General features: G+C 46.1%; 1 protein-coding gene across 1 annotated transcript in view; it reads right to left on the bottom strand.

Annotated features, from left to right (window-relative positions):
- Pptc7 (protein phosphatase targeting COQ7) overlaps positions 1-24,459 on the bottom strand; it is a 36,974-nt gene extending 12,515 nt beyond the window's left edge. Inside the window, exons 1-2 of the mRNA XM_051176598.1 lie at positions 23,907-24,459; positions 1,237-1,416 (exon numbers count right to left, since the gene is read on the bottom strand). Of these exons, the coding sequence (XP_051032555.1) occupies positions 1,237-1,416; positions 23,907-24,147 (421 nt within the window). The 5' untranslated portion in view covers positions 24,148-24,459. The remainder of the gene's footprint in view (positions 1-1,236; positions 1,417-23,906) is intronic.
- Between the last annotated feature and the right edge of the window lie 337 nt (positions 24,460-24,796).

The following is a 24,796-nucleotide window of genomic DNA, read 5'->3' as shown; positions in this document are numbered from 1 at the left end:
AGCACAGTGTAATCTCTGTCTACACTTAACCAAGGTTCAGTCAATTGAACAGTCGGCTGGATCTGCTCCAGTTTAGTTGCAAATGCCCTGGAGGTGTGTGGGTTAGGTCAGGGAGGGGTGTGCACACCAAACATGGCAACAAAGGATTATTTCAGTGGATTTCAGAAGAAACAGTAATCCCAACATTGTAAGTAAACCTTTATAAGTAAACCTTGAATATGTTTTTAAATTTATTACTAATTCTAAGTTACATGGGTGAAAAGGAAGGAAAGACAATGTATAAGAAAAAAAATACTGCCCCCTCCCCCAAATTGTTGTTAGGCAACAAAAAAAAAAAAAAAAAAAAAAAGCAGGTCATTCTTCTGTGATGTTAACTGGCTGTCCTATATCCAAGTAAAAAAACAGGGCTGGGAAGATGGTGTCCATGGAACATGCTGGAAACCACCTAGGAGACTGCTTTCCACTCACGGGTTAAGTGATCTGTCCACAGCCCCACAACTCTTGACAGAGGTACTAGAACAGAATCTAGAATGCTCCACTGAGCCAAGCACAGACTCTGAGCGCATCAAGAGGAGCAGGAGGCTGGCCCAGTAAAGGCCCTGTCAGCCTGCACCCCAGCTGCAGGACCTGAATGCTGGGGGGAGAGAGGACCTACTCCAGGAGGCTGTCCTCTGACACCCACATGTGTGCTGTGGCACACACGACCCCACACACAGAAGAAATAAAGTGTAGTACTAAAAAGGGGGCCGGGGACTGCCGAGATGGCTTGGCAAGTAAAGTGTCGGCTGCCGAGGCTGATTTACATGGGAGAAGGACAAGCTGGACTCCCTTGAGTCTTGAGTTGCCCCTGACCTCCACATCCAGGCATACACACACACTACTACTAGTAAAATAAACATTTTAGGAGGAAGTGAGAAAGCAGCACCATGGTGAGCCCCAGGAGAGCTTCCGGTGGGAGGAAGACAAAGCTGCTTACAGAAGACTGAAGGGGCAGTGAGGGACACCTTAGGCCAATGCTCGCTTGAAGTGGAGGTGTGAGCAAGGGAGGCCCTCTGCTAACCAGAGAGACTCTGGCAATTGAGAAGGCCAGGCACGGTGGCATGCACCTTTAATACCAGCACTTGGGAGGCGGCGGCAGCAAAGCTCTCTGAGTTTGAGGCCAGCCTGGGTTACTGGTAAACTCTTGTTTGTTTAGCCATTAGTGGATGCTGTAAGGAGGCACGGTCACCTACTCACCCAGCAAAGGTACTTTGTTTTGCAGCAATTCACAGTAGCTCGTGGTGAGAATCCCAACTGGATTGCTGGGGACGAAGCGTCCTTCTTTTACTAACCGCTCACAGGTTCGCATTAAAGTCCCTGAGAACTGAGATGGGTCCACTCCATAGTCTCTCCATCCTCCAACGCCATCTGCTACTCCTGAAAAAGAAAAAAAAGTGCTCTTAAAACCATTACCATGTGCTGAGAACCTAGCTTATGGCAGAGCTACTGCCTCGCACACACAAGGCCCTAAGTTCAGTTCCTAGAACTGCCAAAACAACCAAGAAAACACTGTCACCAACTTCCCAGCAACCCTTACTCGACCTCTCCCTCATAGCTGGTCACACAGCCTTACTCAAGAGCATCACTGCACAAACTAGCATCTCTGTTCAATGCCCTAAATCATCTGCCACTATTTGGTATTTCAGACACTCATGAATAGCTGGACATGGTGTGCATACCTCTGAACCCAACAGAGGCAGGGGGATCTCTGTGAGTGAGAGGCCAGCAAGAAATCAAATATTCATGAATAAACTTGAACTACTAAAGGGCACTGCCTACTGGACAAGACTTCAAGTTCACCAAAATTATTACCTTTATACAGAAGTACTAGAGTTTTTACTATTGTTGATTTTGTAAGAATGAAAATTAATTTTTAAAAAAGATTTGTGTTTGCCTGCATCATGCCTTCAGAGGGCAGAAGAGGTAATCAGGTCTCCTGTGAGCTGCTATATGGGTGCTGGGAACCAAACCCAGGTCCTCAGCAAGAGCAGCCAGTGCTCTTAACCACTGAGCCATTGCTCCAGCCTCTCGCTTTTTCTTTAAGTAGCAATGTTAGTGATAATGTTAGAACAGGGCTGACAATCAGAATGAGAAGTAAAAGCAGATGAACCAGAACAAGCGTTCATGCACACGCAACCAAACCCCAGAAGCAAGAAACATACACAAAAATTACACTACATCAAACGACAAAGGACAAAATGGAAACCACATTCCACCCTTTTCCTTCTACACAGAAAAAAAACCCAGGCCCTGTACAGGGCAGAGTTGGCCAGTCCATGTGTACTCAGGGATCTCTGGAGACAAGCTGGTCCATACTGAGCTGTGCTGTGAGTGGATTCTGAAAACTTAGTATGAACAAGGAAGAATATTCTCATGGTTTTACACTGACTAGATATTCCAAAGGTATGTTGGGAGCCAGGTCTGGTAGTACAGGCCTATAATCCCAGCTACTCAGGAAGACTGTAAGTGCAGGTCAGGCCAGGCAATTTAGTGATTCTGTTTCAAAATAAGAAGTCAGAAATAGGAAGGGCTATAGCTCAGGGGCGCTCACAAGACCCTAGTTCAACACTTAGTGTCTCGAACAAGTAACATTCTGAGTGGAATTCACTCACTTTCTCTTAGGATGTGTAAAATCGTGTATGTGGCTCACATTATATTTCTACTGGGCAACACTAGTGTGGTCTTCCACAGGTCTGCAGGGCTGCGGGAGAGTGCAGGACCTGCTCAATGCTCCTTTTAGTAGCAGAAGACTAATGTTCAGTCAACAGAACCTGGATGTCAACACAGTATCATCTCCTATCCCAACCCTTGCAAAACAACATGCTTCTTGTTCTTTCCAAAGTTAAAATCAATTTCTGCCTCCTGGCTTTAAAGAAACAGAAAAATGTCAGACACATACACATTATTTAAGGAGCTATAAGAAATACTAACAATAGTTGTTCTAGAAATAAGGGATTGATAGCAACTAATGACAGAATGACTAGGGGGTAACCAGGGCACAGCTCAGTGCCATATGTAAAACACTGGGTATAACCCCCAGAACCACAAAAATAAGTATCATACCATTTGCTATTATTTGAATTGTATCTTTGCCAAAGCAATGTGCCATGGCTTTATCTTATTGTGTGCTCATACATATGTGCACATGTATGAAGACTAGAGGTCAACAACTTTTCACCTTATCATCATTTCATTTGTGCACGTGTGTGCCTTACTTAGCACCCATGTGGAGGTCAAGGAACAAACTCATTAGGGTGGTTTCTTCCATGCACCTTATGTGGCTTTTGGGACTCAAACAGGTCACCAGGCTTGCACTGGAAGCACCTTTCTTGACTCGCTGAACCACCCTGCAGGCCCTCTACCTTACTTTGTGAAATAGTATGACTCACCGAACTTTGAACTCACTGACTCAGCTACAGCAGCTGGCCAGGAAGGCCCAAGAAGCCTCCTAGTTCTTGCTCCCCACACAGATTACAGTGCACACGGCTACATTAGATTTCTATGTGGGTACTGGAGATCAAATTCAGGACTTCATGCTTACACAGAGGGTATTTTATCAACAATCAATGGAGTCATCTCCCTAGCTTCCAAGATTTTATTTTTAAATTTGGGGGGGGGGGACACAAGATAGCTGAGTTGATAATGGCTGAGCAGAATTTGATCCCAGGGACCTACAACTAAGGAGAGAAAACTGTGACAAGTTATCCTTTGACCTCCACATGAGGCATACACATTCCCAAATACACACACACAAATAAATAAACAAACTAGTAAATAAACATTTTTCTAAAAAGCCAAGCATGATAACATCATACCCATAAACCCAGCACTTGGGAGGTGGGAAACCAAGAATTCAAGAGGCCAGTCTGGGACAGACACAGACACACAGACACACAGACACACACACGAAAAGGGTAGGCTTGTTTATTTATCTCATGTTTACTGATTACATTGTAAGGTTCAAGTACTCTACTATCTAGCTATACCTCTGACCCAAACCCAGCACCACCACCCCTCAACCTCCTCAATGTAACATTGATATTTTGATACATTCAACTTTGACAGTCATCTTTAAAAGAACATGCTTGGTCAGAACTGGGTTAACACGATGTACACAGGAAACTCTTTCTCTGATGGCAGTGGTTATCAACAGAAACAAAACACATCCAAGAAAGTAACAGGAAACAGAGGAAGACAATGAAGAAGGAAGACAATAGCAGCAGCTATATATGACCACCAGGAAGCCAAGCCACTTCAAAGCAACTCCAAACCAGCTGATGGGATGGTATGAAGCCTGGCATCTGTTTCAAAATACCTGGGGGTGGAAGTGTGGGTGGGCGGCAGAGGAAAGAAGAGTAAAGCCTGGTCAGGAATGGTGTTGTTGAAGGTGAGACTGCACTCACCTCTACCTTGTTACTCTGAAAGATTTCCACACCATCAAGTTGAAACAAAAGATGGCAACACTAACAAAGCTAAAAAAGCCACTCTGTGCCTGCTGCATGGAAGTTTGTCTGGTTCAGAGTGAACCAGAAAGGTTTGCTGTCATGAGAACCCATGAACTTAGCAGCAGGCTAGGGGTGCAGGCAGGAGCCATGAGAGACACTCCTCACAGGAGTCAATAGCATCTTACCCTGATCTTCAAACAAGTAGGCAAGACATAAGAACAGAGAAAGGAAGAGTGCTTACGGGGATGCTTCTGAGGGATCCTTGCTTCACAAGGGTTAAATGTAACAATTTCTGTTAAAACACAGGATCCAAGATTACAGTCCCCGCACACCATATGATGAATCATGCATTTTCTACTGCCTGCTCAGGGAAAGAATTTGTTTTAACCAGTCTCTGGTCCAAAACCCACAATTAACTGAAAATACAAATCAGTGGGCTGAGGGATTGGACAGCCCTCCACAGCAGCCAGGACTCTCCCGGAGCAGCACAACCTTTTAGGCACCCGTCTGCCTTTCACAGACAAGGATCCCAGGCAAAATGCCCTGGGCTCAATCTCTTGAGGGGAAAAGAAACTCAAATAGCACTGCAACTTTCCAATAAAGCCACAGGGAAAAGCTGTAGTTTACACCTGGAATTCAGTCACTGACCTACAAGGGGAAAAGTGGGTTCCAGGGCCAGAACCAAGTGAGAACCAGACATGTGTATTTGAAACATCAGACCACAAAAAGGCGAGCCAAGCCTGAGGTAAAACTACTATTCAAAAATGCATGTAGAAAAGGCAAAACCCCAAAACTACTAAAACTGTGACCTGGAAGGATTCCTGAAGGCCACTGAAGATGTCAGCACAGTAGTTACCAGCAGCAGCAGCCGTGGTCACAGTGTACGGCAGCTCATATGCCTGCACTAGGAATCCCAACAGGTGGCCTAGCATGAATAGGCAATGTTGACAGGCCTTCTGTGAAAGCGGCACCCAGCTGACCCTAGAGGGCCCTCTACTTTTCACAGGCAGGCAGAGTAGGGCATGGGAAACGACCTGTCTCACAGGGAGTCAATCCTCCAGAGACTACCAAGTGTGCAGACATCCACTTGCTATGAAATGTAACACAGCAGCCTTAGGGGTTTGCTACTGAATACACAGAAAGTTTTCAGGTCTAAGGTGCTAATTAAATGTATTAAATAAAATTCACTGCATTGCATTGGTCTAGGTTTTTTTGTTTTGTTTGTTTTTGTTTTTTGTTTTTCCAGACAAAGTTTCTGTGTAACCTTAGGCTGGCCTTGAACTCACATAGATTCTCCTGCCTCTGCCTCCCAAGTGCTGGGATTGTTTTAATTGGGGGAGGGAGTATGGACATGCCAAAGTATGTGTGTCAGTCAAACGACAATATGTGGAAGTCTGGTCTGGGTTTTCCTCCTTCCATGTGTGTCCCAGGGACCAAACACAGGTGGCAGGAGCCTTTGTCTTCTGAGCCATCTTGCTGGCCCTGTCTCCACTGTTTCCCTTGAAATCTGATTATTTACTTGTGACTCAAAGATGCACTCTGGACTGTATTCTGACTTAGAAACAGAAGCGCTCACTGAGGACAGCCTACATCTCTTGGTAATCAGTTCCTAGCATATTTCTTTGGCTTCCTTCATTCTGTTGGTCAAAAGTTTAGCATCTCCTGCAGCCTCCTGATTTTTCTTAGAGTGTTGTTTCTTCAGAACAATATGTTGGTGTTTATGTTACAGGACACATGGAGGAATAAGACACTAGATCTTGGGTGCACTGGTCCTAGGCCTTTTTTTTGGGGGGGGGCTTCTGACAACATATTGGTGGGCTCTATATATATATATTTATATAATTTTAGGGGGACAGGGTTTCTCTGTAGCTTTGGAGCCTGTCCTGAAACTTGCTCTGTAGACCAGGCTGGCCTCAAACTCACACAGATCCACCGCTTCTGCCTCCCAAGTGCTGAAGTTAAAGGCGTATACCACCAACACCTGGCCTGACACTGTCTCGTTAGAGAAAGGGAAAAGCTTTCAGATTCTGTGACAGTTGGGACCACAACTGTCAAGGCACAGTAGCATGTGCCAGTTCAGAATATTCTATCTCCCTTTTGTTTTACAGTAATCAAGGTGAGAACACTCAGATTGACACCCACAATGCATCCTGAACAGACTTGTGCTTCTGTCCTCCAGTTCTCCTTGGTACTTAACAACAATGCCTCTCACTCAACACAAGAAGCACTCTGCCCTTTGTCAAGACAGCTTGCTTCATGGGAAAATCTTATATCAACAGGTTTCTGGGGGTTTGTTTGTTTGTTGAGACAGAGTCTATGTAATCCTGGCGGTCCTGGAATTTGCTATGTAGACCAGGCTGGCCTCAAACTCACAGAGATCCTTCTGGCTCTGCCCCCCCCCCCCCCCCCCCGCCCCTAGTGCTAGGATTAACACATATATGCACTACCACACCTAGCCTGTATCAATAGGTTTCTGGACTTAAGACACAGTAGAATGCTGACTAGGTAATACACAGCTGGAAGGGTGTGGAGATGCCAGTGCAAGATTCTGATCTCATCTGGGATGTGTGCTAAGCCCCAGGGTCAGTAGCATCCAAGTGGAAGTGTCTGCACGAAGTCAGGCACTGAGTTGAATGAGCTCTGACACCACAGTGGAGGGTGAGAAGATCGGGAAGCAGAGTAAGGGATTGCAGGGGTGTGCATTCAAAGCAATTGTATTTTAGGAATGAGAATTCTGGCCAAACAGCTCACCTGTGGACTGTATCTTTCTTCAAGAAACAAATGACAATCATAATTGATTGAGCTTAAGTCTGTATCTAATATCCATCAACAGAGAAAGGCTGAGAAGGTATGCTAAGTTAGGTGAGAACGGCCTTTAATGCCACCTGAAGAGTTGCCATGGAATTCAGAAGCTGCCTTTAATTCACTGTAATCATCTTATGTCTCCAGTAGTAATGTTCTGTGAGCACACAGCTAGCTCAAGTGTCTCCTTTGACCCCAAATCCAATTACAACTATCATTAGATTAAGATAATGGTTACATATCAGAACAAACAGCTGAGCAAAAGCCTGAGAAGAGAATACAGAGCACAGAAAGTCCTCCAGTTGCATCACTATGTCCTGAGCTGGAAATGAGCAACTACAAACCACTGAAGGCATTATACTTGTGATTGGTTTGTGACAGGGTCTCTCTGTACCTGAGGCTGGACTTGAATGTAAAGCAACCCTCCTCTTTCTGGCCAGACCTCTTCAGTGCCAGAGACTACAGGCAGGAGCCACTTATAAGACCCAAGTCTTGGAGCTGGAAAGATGGCTCAGAGGTGAAGAGCACTGGCTGCTCTCCCAGAAGTCCTGAGTTCAATTCTCAGCAACCACAATGTGGCTTACAACCACCTATAGTGAGATCTGGTGCCCTCTTCTGGCCTGCAGGTATACATGCAGACAGAACACTGTACACATAATAATATTAAATAAGAAAAGAAGACCCAGATCATAGAAGTTTTAAAAAGCACAGTGTTGGGACTGGAGAGATGACTCAGTTATTGGGAGCACTGGCTGCTCTTCCAGAGGACCTTGGTTCAAAACCCAGCACCCACATGGCAGCTCACAGCTATCTGTGACTCCAGTTCCAGGGATCCAACACTTTCACACAGACCTACATTCAGGCAAAAACACCAATGCACATGAAATAAAATAAAAATAATTTTAAAAACTCAGTGCTAAGTTTTCCATACATTTTCTAAAGTGAAGAAAACAAAGCATGCAGTAAACCAATTCTGCCCCACCTTTCATTAAAGGTGTCTACTGTGGGCACTCCTTTCTTGGAGCCCCTCCCACCCTCAGGAGTTCCTTCTTGCCCTTAACAAATTGTTCTTTGTTAATTACTTTTATAAGTAGAACTCTAAGTAATAATTTTCACTTTTTAAAATTAGCATGGGTCTACCTTTGCCACAGTTACAACCATATAAAAATGGAGCTGGAGGGCGGATGAAGTTCAACTAAACAGTGCAAGTTCAGCATGCCTGTGTCCTGGGCTCAATCCTCAGCACCACAGATGGGCAAGGCTTTTTTTCTTTATCATAAAATAATCATTTTGTTCTAGACAAAAGTCTAAGGAGGGTAGATTTGGTTAATAAACTCAAATTGTGGAACTTTAAAACCCCATCTCTCCAGCTGCACACAGCTACCTGTGTAGCTGCAGAAGGCAGCCAGACCCTGGGAGGTGAAATGCCTTCAACAGTGCCCTGCACTTCCAGCATGGCAGGTGCTGTTCTGAGTGCTTTCTTTTTAAAGGAGAGAGAGAGAGAGAGAGAGAGAGAGAGAGAGAGAGAGAGAGAGAGAGAGAGAGAGAGAGAGAGAGAGAATGCACTGCTGCCATGCACCGGCACACACATCTGTGACACATGAATGTAGGCACCAGAGGAGTCCAGAAGAGGGTGTCAGATTCCCTTGGAGCTAGAGTTATAGTTGAGCCACTTAACACAGGTGCCAGGAACCAAAACTGATAGATTTGCCAGGTTGTTGTTGTGTTGGTGGCCCACGCCTTTAATCCCAGCACTCAGCAGAGGCAGGCAGATCTCTGGAGTGCAAAGCTAGCCTGGTCTACTCAGAGAAACCCTGTCTCAGAAACAAACAGTAAGAGTGCTCTCTTACCCAGGGAGCTGTCACTCCTGCCCCACGTCTGCTCTTCTGAATTCCCGCCTCACACACAACTCCCAGACTGATCTACAGTTATTTTAAGATCACTATGGAAAATGCCACCTAGAGAGCACTGCATCCCAGTCCTAATATAAACACCAGTGAAGGAAACGCTGCCATTCTCCTTCATCACAGAGACGCAGAAGACAAAACTTAACACAGAAGACAAAACTGCAAACAGTAGGTAGCATCACCCTGTGGAGGGTGGCTCACTGACATGGGAGCCTCATGCTTCAGCGAAGCTTCTTCTCAGGGACTGGTTTTCTGTAAGTGAAACACAACTCATGTGATTCTGACGTAAGTACCCACTAGGGAAAGGAAACTCCTAGATGATGAACTAAGACCTTAGCTGAGGAGCTGCTCCAAGGTGGGGTGCACCTACAGAGATGCTTAGCATCGCTTAGCCAAGTACTACAGCCACCCATGTAGAGACCAAGGCTCTCATTCGAGCCACTGCTCTCAGGCAACTTTGGGCACCACAACATGAAGACTATGGTTGGAAGGAAACGACATCTAAGCACATAGTTGATACTGTGTCAACAGGAATGGGTCATATTTACACCAACATTTCTGTAGCTTCAACTACTGGGGCGTTGGAGAATACTCCCCTGTGACTCAGATCTGGGAAATGTGTCTGCAAAAGATTATCCCAAAGGGAATGAAAAAAGCAAGAGATATATATATATATATATATATATATATATATATATATATATATATATATTTTCCCCCCCTCAACCATCAAGTTACTGCACAATGCAATTGGATTTGACTAACAGTCCTCAGTTCTCTAGAGGAAAAAAAAAAAAAAAAAAAAAAAAAAATCACAGGGATTACAACACTCTGCCTGCCTCAACAAGCCAGGAATCCCTCTGCACTGAGATTTCCCCACAGCAACCACTCTGCGTCAACTACTACAAAACCTGCATCTTTTGACTCCAGAGACTGAGTCTCCATCAAGTTCTCTAGATCTCTCAGCAGAACAGCTAAGATCAAGCTAAAGAATAGGAAGAAGAAAAGGTTGTCCTATAAGAAAGCCAGACTCTGCCAAAGAGATAGAATGCCAGAATGCCCAGGGCGGTGGGCCACAATCAAAGATCCAAGCAGGAACAAATGGCCTACTTCAGGTTTCAGAATCTGGGGAAACAAAAACAAACAAAAAAGCCACCTATTCCTTATCAGCTCAGTAATCACACACACACACACACACACACACACACACACACACACACTCTCTCTCTCTCTCTCTCTCTCTCTCTCTCTCTCTCTCTCCTCTCTCTCTCTCTCTCTCTCTCTCTCAGTTGCTGTGTCTTTAAAAGCAGTCAAGTGCCTAAGAGAGGATTAGGAAACAGAGTATGAAGACAAACTTCAAACAACTTCTATTACTCTCCATCTTCTTTCTTGAGACAGGGTCTCATGTTTGTCCTCTATCTTTAGCTCACTACAACCTATAACACAAGCTCCAAGGGGACCTGACTTTTCTGGCCTCAGAAGGCACCCTTACCATCTCATGCACATTCTCATTCTCACTCTCTCCTCTCTCACACACACAGAGCAATAAAATAAAGCTTAAAAAAAAAAAAAGAGTAGCTGGGTGTGGTGGTGCATGCCTTTAATCCTAGTCCTTGAGAGGCAGAGATAGGTGGATCTCTGTTAGGCTAGACCTGGAGGCCAGCCTGGTCTACATAGAAAGATAGAAAAGTTTCAGGACAACTAGGGTTACATACTGAGGCCTTGTCTCAAAAAAAAAAAAAAAAAGCAAAGACTTACTGGAGAATTATCTACTCTGGCTCAAGTGCCAACTGCAGCTTGGGGAACTGGTAACCTCTAGGCTTGGTGTGAATCACTGGCCAGATTTCCTCAACAAGCTACAGAGCTGGAGGCTGTCTCTCTGAAGCCACTTAATTACTTTCTGGTCTGCACCACTATCTCCCCTAATGCTGAGTGCCGTTAGCAACACTCTCTAGACTGGAGGAGGTGACCAACAGATTACCTGGGAGAACCGGTGTCCTGTCTGGATCATGCCTATGACCAGTGCTAGCACTAAGTGTGTACAGAGTTGAAGGTCTCTGGAAGACCAGTCCATTGGTTACTTTTTTGTGTGGCATGTGTCTACCTGCACTGGCCCCTCAGGATGAGAGAAGGATTCCCCCTCTTTTTAATTGGTAAGATTAAATGCCTAGTATTTATAATTATTATGTGAACTTTTCCCTCCTCCCTATCCTGTACATCCAAGTCTGGCAGGCTGGCCCTAAATTCCTAAACTCCTCCTGCCTCACCTCTCCTGATCCCAGCATCTCCTGCTTCCTTCACCTCTGTAAAATAAAGAGCTGAACTTGACCAGAACAGCACTCCTTGGGTGAGGCTGAACACCCCATACAATCCTTGTAGTGCACCCATCAAAGCATCCGCAGGGCGGCCTCAACTCCAACACTGCCAGCATCCACTCTATTGTTGCATTAAGTGAGTAAAGCACCTTACAGCAACCAGGAACTTAGTCATTTCTTAAAAAAAAAAAAAAAAAATACTTTACATGGTTTTCTTTTTAAGATCTTCATTTTATTTATCTATATGTGTGTCTATGTATCCTACATGTATGCAGGTGCCTTCGGAAGTCAAAACAGGGGTAGGATCCCTGGAGCTGGAGTTACAGGAGGCTGTGAGCCTGGTGTGGGTGTTGGAACAGAGCAGATATTCTACAAAGCAGTTAAGTGCTCTTAAACACTGAGGGGCCTGTGCTAGATAGGTTAATGTCAACCTGACACAAGCCAAAACCATCTGAGAGTAGGGGTCATCAATAAAGAATATGCCTCCACATAGAAGCTAGGTATGGGCTGGGTGGTAGGTAGCACACATTTATTTATTTATCCATCTATTTGTCTATTTATTTGTGGTGATTTTTCAAGACAGGGTTTCTCTGTGTGGCCCTGGCTGTCCTGGCATCTGCTTTGTAGACCAGGCTGGCCTAGAAATCATGGAGATCTGCCTGTCTCTGTCTCTTGAGAGGGGGTGGGAAGGTGGAGAGTGGTTCTAGGAAGAAACCCATCAGTTTGATGTTAACCTGGGCTACATGACCCTGCCTCAAAATAGCAACTAAAGCAAACTCCTAAATAGATTAAATCTAATGGAAGGTATACAAAGTGTCTAAAAACGAGCCTCACGGATGGAACCCTGAGTTGGAAAGATGCTGAAGAGTTCCTGCCATTCTCACCCAGAAGGATAAACTAAAGCACAAGTCAGAAAGGCTTAGGGAGAGTTCCATGCGGAGAAACTTGGCCTCTAGGTAAATGCCTCCTGCACCCATGCCAGGATCCTCTCACCATTAATCAGCCCCAACAATTCTGCACAGGAACCAGGCACTCCGGAGATGCCCTGGAGGGAAAGGCAGACCTGCCGCCACCAAAGTCAACACCAGACTCTTACTTGTCTCAATCAAGGGGCTTTGTACTAGTAGCTTAGGTATAGCTGATACTTGCACAATACCGACACTCAGCAAAAACCACCTCCATGAAAGAAGTTACCATCTGTCTCCCTTTATGTCAGTATACCCTGCCAGGGTAGGCTCTGAGGCAGCTCTGAGCAACTCCAGCTAAAACCTAAGACTAGTGTCCAGAACCAGGCTCATCTGCTTCACTCATAGGGGAAGGACTCCAACCATGGCCATCTGAGGACAGCGGTGAACTCCACTGGACTGTCAGACTGCAGGCTCACAGACCCATGGTCACAGTGTGCTGCTGCCCACAGCTGGCTCTGTGAAAAAAATACAGCTGCTTGGTATCAGGGTGCACATCTGTAGTCCCAGCACCTGGGGAGCAAGCAGGATCTGGAGTTGAAGGTCATTCTTGACTTTACAGAGAGCAAGTCTGAGATATACCAGCTCTTGTCAGACACACATCAACAGGAGTGGGGGTGGATGTAGCTCAAAGGTAGAGCACTGTGAAGAAGCATGGCAAGGCTTGGGGCCCCACACAATCAAAGGGGATGATTTAAAAAAGAAACAAAGCCGGGCATTGGTGGTGCACGCCTTTAATCCCAGCGCTCGGGAGGCAGAGGCAGGAGAATCTCTGTGAGTTTGAGGCCAGTCTGGTCTACAGAGCTAGTTCCAGGCTCGAAAACAATACAGAGAAACCCTGTCTCAAAAAACTCAAATAAATAAGAAACAGCCAGGGCTGGAAGAAATGGCTCAGTGGTTAAGAGTATTAAGGCTATTCTTCCAGAGGACCAGGTTTGATCCCCAGCACCCACGTGGTGGCTCTCAACTGTCTGTAACTTCAGCCCCAGTAGATCCAATACCTTCTTATGGCCTATACAGACACCAGGAACAGACATACACAGGCAAAATACCCATGCACATAAAGTAGTAATAAAGGTTAAAAAAAAAAGAGGGGGCGAGGGGGGACCAGTGAGCAAGAGAGGCCAGCGCAGGCAGCCTACAGCAATCAGGCGGGTTTGTGGACTTAGTTGAGCTTTTCTAACTCCCATTTGTAAGCCATCAGCTCTCCAGACACTGGTCTGTGGTCACAACCAAAAGACAATGTCTACTTATAGATAATGTATAAAAGATGAATGAGCAGATCATTTCAGTTCTACAGTAAACTCCCCAAGCTGTCATTCACTAGCTCATTAAATATTTAACAGTGACATTTGCAAGTACTAAGGAAGAAGCATTTATTTGTCTGAAAAAAAAAAAAAAAACACAAAGGAACAAAATGGTGCACCTGCACTTTTAAGAAATGAACTGGCCTTTCCCCAGAAGCAACTCCATTTGACAAGTGTCTCTTTAGTACATGCTGTCTACTGTGTAGGGCTTGTTTTAAATGGGAATTTTAGACAATGAGCAATGTACAAAGGGCTAAGCATTTTCTTCAGTCACTTCAATAACCTCAATGGGGCTAACACACACACACACACACACACACACACACACACACACCAGCTGGCCAACACCTGGCCCATCGATCGGTTCACAAGCCCCACTGCTGGCTGAGACATCCCCACAGCCCTGACCCTTTATGCCTGCACACACAGGTGACTCTTATAGATGGTACTGTCCCAGCATTTGGCACTCTATATAAGCCCCAAGTCTATGTCTCCAAAGGCCACTAAGCAATCCCACCTTCCATTCCCAAACTTGGCCATTCCCCATTGCATGTGCCAGCCTGCCACAAGCAGCCTTCAGCCTGCACTTCCAAAGTAAAAACCCTGAGAATCTGCTGGGTGCTAACCCAGCACCCACTTCTCCTCCTCCCTCCCTTCTTGGTGTCCTGTATCACTAACTTCTGCTGGTTCTATCTGCACTATCTGGAGCCCACCCAGGTCCTTCCAATGCCCTGGTTACCGTCCTGTGGAGCTCAGCTATTTCAGCAGCTCCTACCCGTTCCATTCCCAAGCATCCATCTGTTGTTCCCACACTGCCATGCCCATGTACCCATGTAGACAAAGTCCTTCCACGTATAGGATGTATCCTATACTTGCTTGTACATGTAAAAGCATTCTTTACAAAATGTAATGCAGCTTGCCCCTGGAGAGAGGGGTTTTACAACCAAGAGATAGGGGAGCTGACTCTGGGCCTCCAAAGCTCACTGGCAGAGTAAGGAACAGTATAGAAAACTCCTGAGAAGGCAAGAGGTGGACAATCCTGTTCCCACACACAGCTTTATATTTGCTGTACAAACAACTTTGGAGGCAAAGGCTCTGTTTTCAGCTCCCAAAAAGTATTCTTGCACTTGTCACATGGCCATGGCTGTATTTTCAGAAGTGTCAACAATGACTCTGGAGTAAAAAAAAAAAAAAAAAAAAAAAATCAAAAACGTGGATTTGGTGACTTAGCTAAAATGTTGAAAAAAGCTTTCCTCTACTAACAGAACATTGGGTCAATCAGTTTTGAATCTGAAATCACTCACCACCAAAAAAAAAAAAAAAAAAAAAAAAAAAAAAAGACACAGTACCCTGTGAGAGGGACATCATTTCACAGGGAAACTCTTGAGACCTTATTACCCACTAGTGGCCAAAGCTCAAGTCCAGCTTTTAGGGAACAGCTCAAGCCTGACCCAGAGCTGCTGCCCAAACCCTGAAGTGAAAACACAAACACTTTTCTGTTTGCCTCATTCAGGGCAGCCAACCTTCAGCAGCTACCTCAAATGATAATGGGCAACAATTCTGAGAAGCCAGAACACGAAAATGTGCTAGGTGACAGAAGCCTTGAAAGGTCATAACAGTCAACAAAACAGTCTGTGCATTCCTGGACCCACCACAACACATTCTGTAGGGAGTCACTTTTGTGGACCCTGGCAACACTGCAGTCTTGGCAGCCCTTGGGATTCACACCAACAGACAGAAATCATGGCGAGCCTGGTAAATACATACATGGTAAGTGTGACACCCTCCAGACTGACCTGAAGCTGACTGAAGAAAGTGATCCCCAGAGCCTGATGAGCATCAAGCATGCAACCTTTCTGGAGGGTTCCAGGGTGCTATGTGCACAGAGACCCTTGCACACTCCTGGCCTGCTGCCAAGCTCCTCAAGGAGTCAGCCCTAAGGAGCTATTCCAATGTAAAAAGAGGCTCACCTCACTGTTACTTTAAGAGGACAGTGGGTACAACCTAAATAACTATAAGTAGAGGACCAATTCAGTTAAGTTCTGGAGTGTCATGCAGGTGTGATGAGCTGGGCTTGTCAGCATAGAAACATCTACATCTAAGCACATCGAACAAAGCTGCTCAACAGTGTGCACATATGTGTGTGTGCGCGCGCACTTGTGTGTGTGTGTGAGAAAGAGCGAGAGAGAGAGAGAGAGAGAGAGAGAGAGAGAGAGAGAGAGAAGGCGGGAGGGAGCTGGGCTCATTACAGCCAGCGTATGTGCTACCTGCGTTTTACCAAGGAGGCTTCTGAGCAGGTGCTACTTTACAGCACACAACAGAAGCACTTGTTTCAAAGACTAGGCAATGATACTGAGCCCGAGGTTCAAGTGTTCAACACTAATATGCCGACCCTCCTGACTAGTCAGCTTTACAGGAGGGGACAGGTAAGTGCAGCTGTCTGCAGCTGTACAGATTCCAAAAGAGCAACGGGACTGCTCTGCCATCTGCAACACTGCTTCAGGAGAGGACAGACTCCCGAGTCAGGCGTGAACAGGACAGAAGAGCCAAAGCAAGGTCTTTGCTCCTCACACAAAAAGGACCTGTTTCCTCTTCCAGTGCAGCCCCAAATCCCACTGAGAATCTTACTGAAGCACTCAGCACCTCTGTTCTTCCATAACGCTTTTAAAATAAACTGAAAGAGGCAAGCTCACATCCAAGTGAGCAGTGTCTTGCCTGTTATCAGCACTGTGACCTCTGCAGCCTTTGTGAAGGCCATGGACTTGTCTGACTTTATGAACTTTTAGCAACAGTAAGGACATGAAGCTTACATTCATAAATGCTCTTAACAGCAGCAGTGCACTAGATGCCACACTACTTCTCAAAGAGATGTAAGGTTAACACTGCTTCTAAAAGATAAACTCACCCCCAATTTCTTTAGACATACTGTGAACTTACTTTCCCATTTTCCTAAGAAATCTAATCCTATGGCCTAGGCACAGCCTGAGGGGGGAAAAAACCTTTAGAAAAGACATGGGGAAAACTACATGAAAGGAACTTGGCTTTTAGCCTCAAGTTGACATGTGTTTATCTGCCAGAGGACATGGTTGTAGGTCACATTCTGACCTGGTGTAGTGTTCCCAGAGCCACACACCAGCACCAAGTCCACTTGGACACTGCTGCAGCCATTAAGATCACATGCTGCCTAGTTTCATGAGGCCATGCTGAAGTTTGGGGGAACAGCCTCCCCCCACCCAAACCCATCCCTAACTGGAGCCCATCGGCACCCTGCCTTCCCTTGGGATTTAACAAGTCTTTACAATTATCTACCTAAAATATATAAGCACTAATGCTTCTAAAAAGCCAGTGGCTTACTCTACAGAGAGATTCGTCCAAAGCCCTCTAGAGATTACTAACCCTTGAGGGAAGAGTGAAAGTCAGGACCTTATCAAATGGAGCCAAAGACTCCAGATCACAAACTGGTGAGCAGGAACAGCTGAAGGCAGTGGCTGAAAGTGAAGGCACCTCATAAGCACCTCACACAAAGTGTAACTCGCCCACACAGCAGGGCGGGGAGATGTGCAGCACAGCAAACAACAGACATCCTCTACACCAACCCTGTCTCCCAACCATGTCTGCAAAAAGACGGCAGCAAATCAGTCCTCATCAGCCCTTCCTTTAAGGACATACTTCTCATACTTCAATAGTTCATACTTTCTTTTTTTTTTTTTCTTTGAGACAGGGTCTCATCATGTAGCCCTGGCTGGCCTGGAACTATGTAGAACAGACTGGCCTCAAACTCTGATCCTCCAGCCTCTGTCTCTCAAGTACTGAGATTAAAGCCATATATTACTAAGCCCGGCTGACATTTTCCTCTTGAAAACATATAGATTATGACATATTTAAGTACTGATTAGTCTTAGAACTTACATTTTAATTACTGCAATTTCAAAATAATTTTCTTTATATAAAATAATTATATACTCTAACTATACCAATTTATAATCTGTCCAGGTAATTCCACCCCCAGGTATATACCTGAAAAGATTAAAAAGCATGTGGGCAAGCCAAGCATTGTGGCAAGTCCCTGCAGTCCACGCACTTAAGAGGCTGGGGCAGGAGAACTGCTGAGAATTCAAGGCCTGCCTGAACTAAATAATGAATGCCCACATACATTGCACAATAACACCTGCTCACACAAAAGCTTATATACAAACATGCAAAACACAATTTACTACAGCCAGTATATGAAAATACCCATGGATACCAACAAATGAATGGATCAACAAAATGTGGTACATTCCTGAAATAGAATTTTATGCAACCATGATAAAGAATGAGGTACTAACACGTTCTCCATCTTGAACTTTGAAAACAAGCTAAGAGAGCCAGGTGGTGGTGGCATCGATGTCACATGCCTTTAATCCCAGCACTTGAAAGGTAGAGGTAGGGGGATCTCTAAGTTCGAGGCCAGACTGGTCTACAGGGCGAGTTCCATGAAAGCCAGGGCTACACAGAGAAACCCTGTCTTGAAAAACCAAAAAAGAAGAAAACAAGCTAAGTGTAAGGAAATAGCAGAGCAGGTTTTTTTTATTTTGGGAGGGGAGGAGTTCCCTGGACTCAGGCCATAAGAAAGGCTGTGCAACCTTCTGGATTTAAAAGTTGAGTATACATTTTAAAGAGTGAATGTCATACCATGTGACTTTGTAACTCAGTTTTGGCTTTTATGGACATGTATTATAGGACTAGAGTGTGAAGGTCATAGGACAGCTTGAAGAGTCCAGTTTTTGTCATGTAGATACTGCGGCCCAAACTCAGGTCATTAGGTTTGGTGTCAAGCACCTTTTCCAGCTGAACCATCTTCTTAAAACAGCTTAAAACAACAAAAAGTCAAGGTCATCATCAACAGGTAGATTTCTGGGCAGTGGTGGCACACATCTTTAGTCCCAGCACTTGGAAGGCAGAGGCAAGTGGATCTGTGTGAGTTTGAGGCCAGCCTAGTCTACAAAACAAGTTCCAAGATAGGCTCCAAAGCTACACAGAGGAACCCTGTCTCAAAAAACTCAAACAAACAAATGAAATAAAAGTGCAGCTCAGAGTCCCTACTTCAAATGACCTGACAGATCTACATGACCCCACATGGAGGGCACTGCCCTACATGTGGAATTGGGGTTGGGGGATGGGAGGGGAGGGTGGTCAGGGTGCATGTGAGGGAGCAGAGAGGGTAAAAGGGAGGGAGGGAAGGAGAGGGAACTGGGATCGACATGTAAAATAATAAATTAAATAAAAAACAAGTGCAGCTCAGACTCAGACACATCAAATTAACCTACACACCCATTTCAGCTCTACATGTAGCTCACCTGGTCTTCATACTTTAAAATTCAAAAGCCAGGCACAGTGGGTCACACCTTTGATCCCAGCACTCAGGAGGCAGAGGCAGGCGAATCTTTTATGAGTTTGAGACCAACCTGGCCTGTGTAATGACTTCTAGGTCAGCCATAGCTACATACAGTGAAGCTATCTCAAAAAACAGAACCAGGGGTAGAAAGATGGCTCAGCAGCCAAGAGCACTGGCTGCCCTTACAGAGGACCTGGGTTTGAATCCCAGCTCTCCTGTGGCAGCTCACAACCACTCAGGATTTCAGTTCTAGGGAACCCAATGCCCTCTAAGGGCACCAGTCATGCATGTGGTACGTACATGCAGGCAAACCACCCAAACACAAAATAAATACATCTTTTAAAAACTTAAAACACACATGCACAAAATAAATACAAACAAAAACAACACAAAATCCTACCAACACTACCCACCCCAAAGAATGTTTTTATGACTGGCAAGACTCACAGAAACACTTCAGAATCCTGGCCCAATAAAAACTTGAAACCAAAGGCTGGAGTAGAACACCGTTTTATTTTCATGTTTAGGTTCCAAGTTAAACCATGCTTAAACAAACATCCCTCGGCTTTTTAAGAGCAGCTTCACAGCTCCATCTTTAGAGGCCAGAGTTTATATGGCACAGACCATGCCTGCCATTTTCAAATAAACGGTTTCTGTAAACTGTGTTTAACATGCAGGGGAGTTTTTGTTGCTTTTTAGTTATGAGTCAGAGAGAATAAAACAATTATAAACATATTCACATTCTCTCTCTCCGTCTTTTCTCCTCCCTCCATCCCTCCCAAGTGTGACAGAGAGGCTTGTCTTTACCGATGATAACTGTATGCTTTGAAATCACCTAACCCTCTGAAGGCCTGTTTGCTCATCACCAAAGCATGGAAGAAACTAACCCCATACAGCCTTTTGATGCTGCTGTTGTGGCTGGGGAAACTCAATGATGACATCAGGTGGCTTTCATGATTCTGTGTACCTAGGAAGGCACAGCATGCCGAGGAGCAAAGCTACAGGGAGGAAGGAACAAAAGTCCCCACAGCTTGTGCCCATGTGGGCTACTCCTGCTGGCCCAATAGAGAGAATGAGCCTCTGCCAATTTTCCACGGGATGGGAGCGGTGCCTGGTCTCACCACACCCACCACAGCCAATTTTTCCTAAAAGAAGTCCAGTGGGGACAATAACAATGTGAGGCATCAAGTACTCTTCATCATGACTAACAGGGCAGATCAGTTTCCATTTTTATTTATTTTATTAAATTTTTTCTTCACAATTTCTCTGTGTAGCTGGCTGACCTAGGACTCACTCTGTAGACCAGGCTGGCCTTTTAACTCAATGATCTGCCTTCCCAGTGCTGTGATTAAAGGTGTGTGCCACTACGCCCAATTTTCTAATTTATCTTTTTACTGGTTTTTTTGAAACCAATTTCAATTTTTAAAGCATCAAAATATTTTCTTTCTCTTACAAAAGAAATTAACGTTCATTCCTAACAATTGAAGAGAAGCCCACAGTGTGACCAAACTGCAAGAGTCTCAATTCAGATGCAAGGTCTCATCAGGCTCACCTCAAGCTCACAGAGATTTGCCTTCAAGAGTCTTTTAATGCAGTTCAGTTTATAACTCCTATCATTCTGGCCTGTGATCGGATAGTGTCAACAGAGTAGAGGGAACCACCTGGTAAACTGGTTCATGGCTGCGATCTTTGAAACAACTTATAAGTTGTTTCAGGTGCCTCTAAGGATGGCTTTCTAGAAGAGCTCCTCCACAACAGAACAGTCCTGGAAAAGTTGTTCCTCACTCTTCCCATGCCCACTCCCCCAATTTCAGGAGTGTGTCCACGCGTGCGTGCATGTGTATGATTTGTCAACTCTAACTGACTTCTTGGTGACATAGCAGCCATGTGTGTGGCTGTCCTATGACATTAGTTGCAAGACAAGGGGCTGGGGACTTCTTTCAGGCCAAGCACATGCCTTCTTCAGTCCACATGCTTGTCTACTACCTGCAGGACTAAAGACTAGAGCCTGTGCAAGCCTGCCTCTATGCCCTCTTATCCAGAGAAGTTCCTTCCAGCCAAGGAACCAAGGTAATTTAAGATGTATCTCAACGATACATACAAACAGAAGACATGTACTGGAGGTGTCTGTGGCAATGCCATAGGACTGCATGCAGTTAGTGGGACAGCAAGGAAGTGTGGCTAGTTAGCCAAAGTCAGGCCTTAAGGTCTCAGAGCCCACTCCTTTCATCCGCTGCAGATAAAGAATGACAGGCTCTTAGAGTCCACCCAAGACCGAAATCAACTTATTAAGCTGCAAAGCTTAACTTCAAACTAGGCATGGTTTCTGCCAGAATGTCAGAGCATGAAATTATGTTTGTGCTTTTTTAGAAGGGGTCTGACCACTATGTCCCATATCCTTGTAAATATGCCACAATACCAAAGTAGTAGCATGTTAAAATTCAGCATCGGGATTTAATACATTCGGATACAATAGTTCCCTTTCTCCTTGAGTGATACATTCAAGGCCCATAGCAGCTTTCTGAACACTGTAAGTACTTTTTCAAATTTATATATATATATATATATATATATATATATATATATACATACATACACACACACACACACATACACATATGTGTGTGTGTAATTTATAAATTAGATATAGTAAGACAGTAACAATATTTGTTAATATTAAAGCATACTGTAATAAAAGTTACACAAATCAGTACCCTCCATCTTCAGTTGACCTGATAACCAACATGGCTCCTCAGGGACTAACAGCTGGGTAATTTCGAGTGAACACAAGGAACAACGAGAAGGCCTGAGGAGGCATGGCTTGCTCACCTGTAGTCCTAGTACTGCAGGACTCAGGAGGCCAAGGCACAAGGGTTGCCATGTACTCCTGGCCACAATACGCAACATAGCAAGATCCAGTCTCAAAACAAAACAGTAACAAAAGGACCCCACGGTAGATGTGGGGAGATTCTGCCTCACTCTTCAGAAAGGCATGCAATTTAAAACAATAATGGTTTATTCCTAGGATTTTTCAATATCCTCGGACCTCAGATACTAGAAACTACTCCCAAATTATCAATCAAATCACAGGTTTCTCTCTCTCTCTCTCTCTCTCTCACACACACACACACACACAATTTTATAATCAGCTTTAGTAGGTGAAACTCACTGGCTCATTATCCCCTCATCTGTTGTATGACTGCAACTCCTGACACCGTTCTTTGGTGGTACTGAGCCTTGAAGCAATGGCCTCGTGCACAGTATAAGGAAGCATTCTGCACTGACCTCCCCATGCTGATTGTAACTTTAAAGGCAGCATAGACCATCAGCTCACTGAAAGTACTACCTAGGTGACTCACAAAGACGGCTAATGGCAGCCTCTTAAAAAGGACCCTGACTTCAGGGTTTGTGTAGCTCCAAAACCTAAGCCTCTAGGGAGGCTCTCTAAACCATTAGTACCCACAGAGCTAAATACTAAGAGGTGTTTCACACCATAGATAAGGGGGTCATTCACCAATTAAAATGAGAAGCACCTTCTCAGTCTCATGTTCACAAACACTACAAGAGGCAGAACCAAAACCTAAATAATGTCATGAGCTGGGAGTTAGGGCACACACCTGTACCTCAGCACTTGGGAGGTGAGGGCAGGAGGCTCAAGAGTTCAAGGTCAGCCTCCATTACACAGCAAGTGGATTTAAAAATAAAAAAAAAAAGCAAGCAGTTACTGTCACAAAAAAAAAAAAAAAATTACTTGCTCCAGGAGCATGCCAAATTCTGTCTTAGCATATGAAACTTTAAGTAATCAAAAACTCAATGTCACTGGAGAAGTGAAACCAACGTGACATTTGAACCTGGAGTCAATGACAGCATGTCCTTCATTTTCAAAGGAAGGGCTTCATGAACCGAAAGAGCTTTAATAGCATACACAAAATCTCCAAGGGCATATCCACGAGCTAAGTTTCTAATTGCCTGAGTACTGTTTAACCCTTTGGACAGCTCTCTCCTGTCTACCAAAGGTGTAATTGAGCTAGGTCTTAGGAAGCACCTGTGGCCTAAAAGGCTGTGAGCGAGTCTCAAGGCTCTCTTGGATGCAGCCTACAAGCAGGTCCGACCATTCTATTTTGGGTCAAGGAGACCTTCTGCCACCCCAAGTGACCTCAAGTAGCCAAGTTCGGTTTGGGAGAAAGCACAGCTAGAATTTCTAACCAGGCTAACAGTCAACCCCCAACCCCAAGGTCCTTCCCAAAAAGGATGGGAATCAGGGGACGGTCGAGGCGGGAGGGGGGGATGGAGGATGGGGTACGGGGGGAACGGGGACGGGAACCCGAAGCCGGCCTGTGGGCTCCCGCCATCTGTCTTCGGTCTGCTCCGGATCCCGCAGCTGGGGCCCGGCCATGGCAACAGGAGCTCGCCAAGAAGCAGGGGCGCACAGAGGGAGGAGGGAACCAGGCAAAGCGAGGTTAGCAGCCTGCAGGTGTCGCCGAACGAGGAGGACGAGGTCGCGTGGGGGCTGAGACTAAGAAGAGAGCGGCTCTGCACCGGGACAGACTGGACACAATCCCAAGGCGGTGACCTTGGCACGTGGCTCCACCGCTCTGCCCCTCGGTTTCCCCAACTCTCAAGTGGGGGGATCGTGAGGCAGAAAACGCGTCTTGGGGTGCGTGGCGGGGCGCTGCGCCGCGCGGAGGAAGCAGGGAAGCCTCGCACTCCGGGGTCCCCAGGAGGCGGACCCGGGGCCGGGGGACTCACCTAGCACGTCGGCCGAGCGGTGGCGGGCCACGAAGCACGCGTCGTCCCCATAGCACGCGCCTTTCTTGAGCAGGCCCTTACGGAAGTCCTTGCCGAAGCCGCAGCCCGCCGTCACCAGCCCGTAGTCGCCGCTACTGCCGCCGCCGCCGCCGCCGCCGCCGCCCGCCCTGGGGTCGGTCTGCGACAGGCCGCCGAGGACGGCGCGGGCCACCAGCCGCCCGTACGACAGGACCGAGAACATCGCCGCCGCCGCCCCCCCGAGGAGGCGCGGGGCCCGGGGCGCCGGAGGACGCCGAGGCCCGGAGCCGGCTCTCTCCTCAGCCGCAGCAGCGCCGCCGGGGCGTTCGTCAGGGCGGCGCGCGCTGGCCGCCACCGCCCCTGCCCGCCGCACGGGGCCTCGCACACGCTCCGCCGCACGCACTGGAGCCAGAGCGAAGTCAGAGCCGGCGGCTCCTCCGCCTCAGCCAAACTGGGGTCCCGGCTGCAGCCGCAGCCGCCGCCGCCATCTTCCGCTCCACTAGCGTGTTCCGGGCCGCTCCGGCAGCGCCGCCCCCTCTCCGACCCCGCCCATGTCCCGCCCCCTATTCGCGGCTCGGGTCCAAGCTCCGCCCCCTCTGGTTCGCCGCCCTATGTAGTCACTGGAATTGAGTGTGCGCAAAGGGTGTGGGCGCGGTGTCTCCTGGGAGCTGTAGTTCAGTAGTTATAGTTACTTTGGACTTGGCTGCCTGAGGTCCAGGATTTGCTTTTCCGGAGGACCGTAAATTACTGAGAATGAAATTATTGAGACTGGTTTTCTTTTTTTTTTTTTTTTGGGGGGGGTAAGGTCGGGAGTTCTTTTTTTTTTTTTCTTTTCCCTATCTCTTTTTTCCCCTATTTTCAGATTTTTAAAA

This window comes from Phodopus roborovskii, unplaced genomic scaffold, assembly GCF_943737965.1.
Source record: "Phodopus roborovskii unplaced genomic scaffold, PHOROB, whole genome shotgun sequence".
NCBI classification, from domain to species: domain Eukaryota; kingdom Metazoa; phylum Chordata; class Mammalia; order Rodentia; family Cricetidae; genus Phodopus; species Phodopus roborovskii.
The sequence above is the reverse complement of the archived record's forward strand: the minus strand, read 5'-3'. Positions and strand labels throughout refer to the sequence as shown.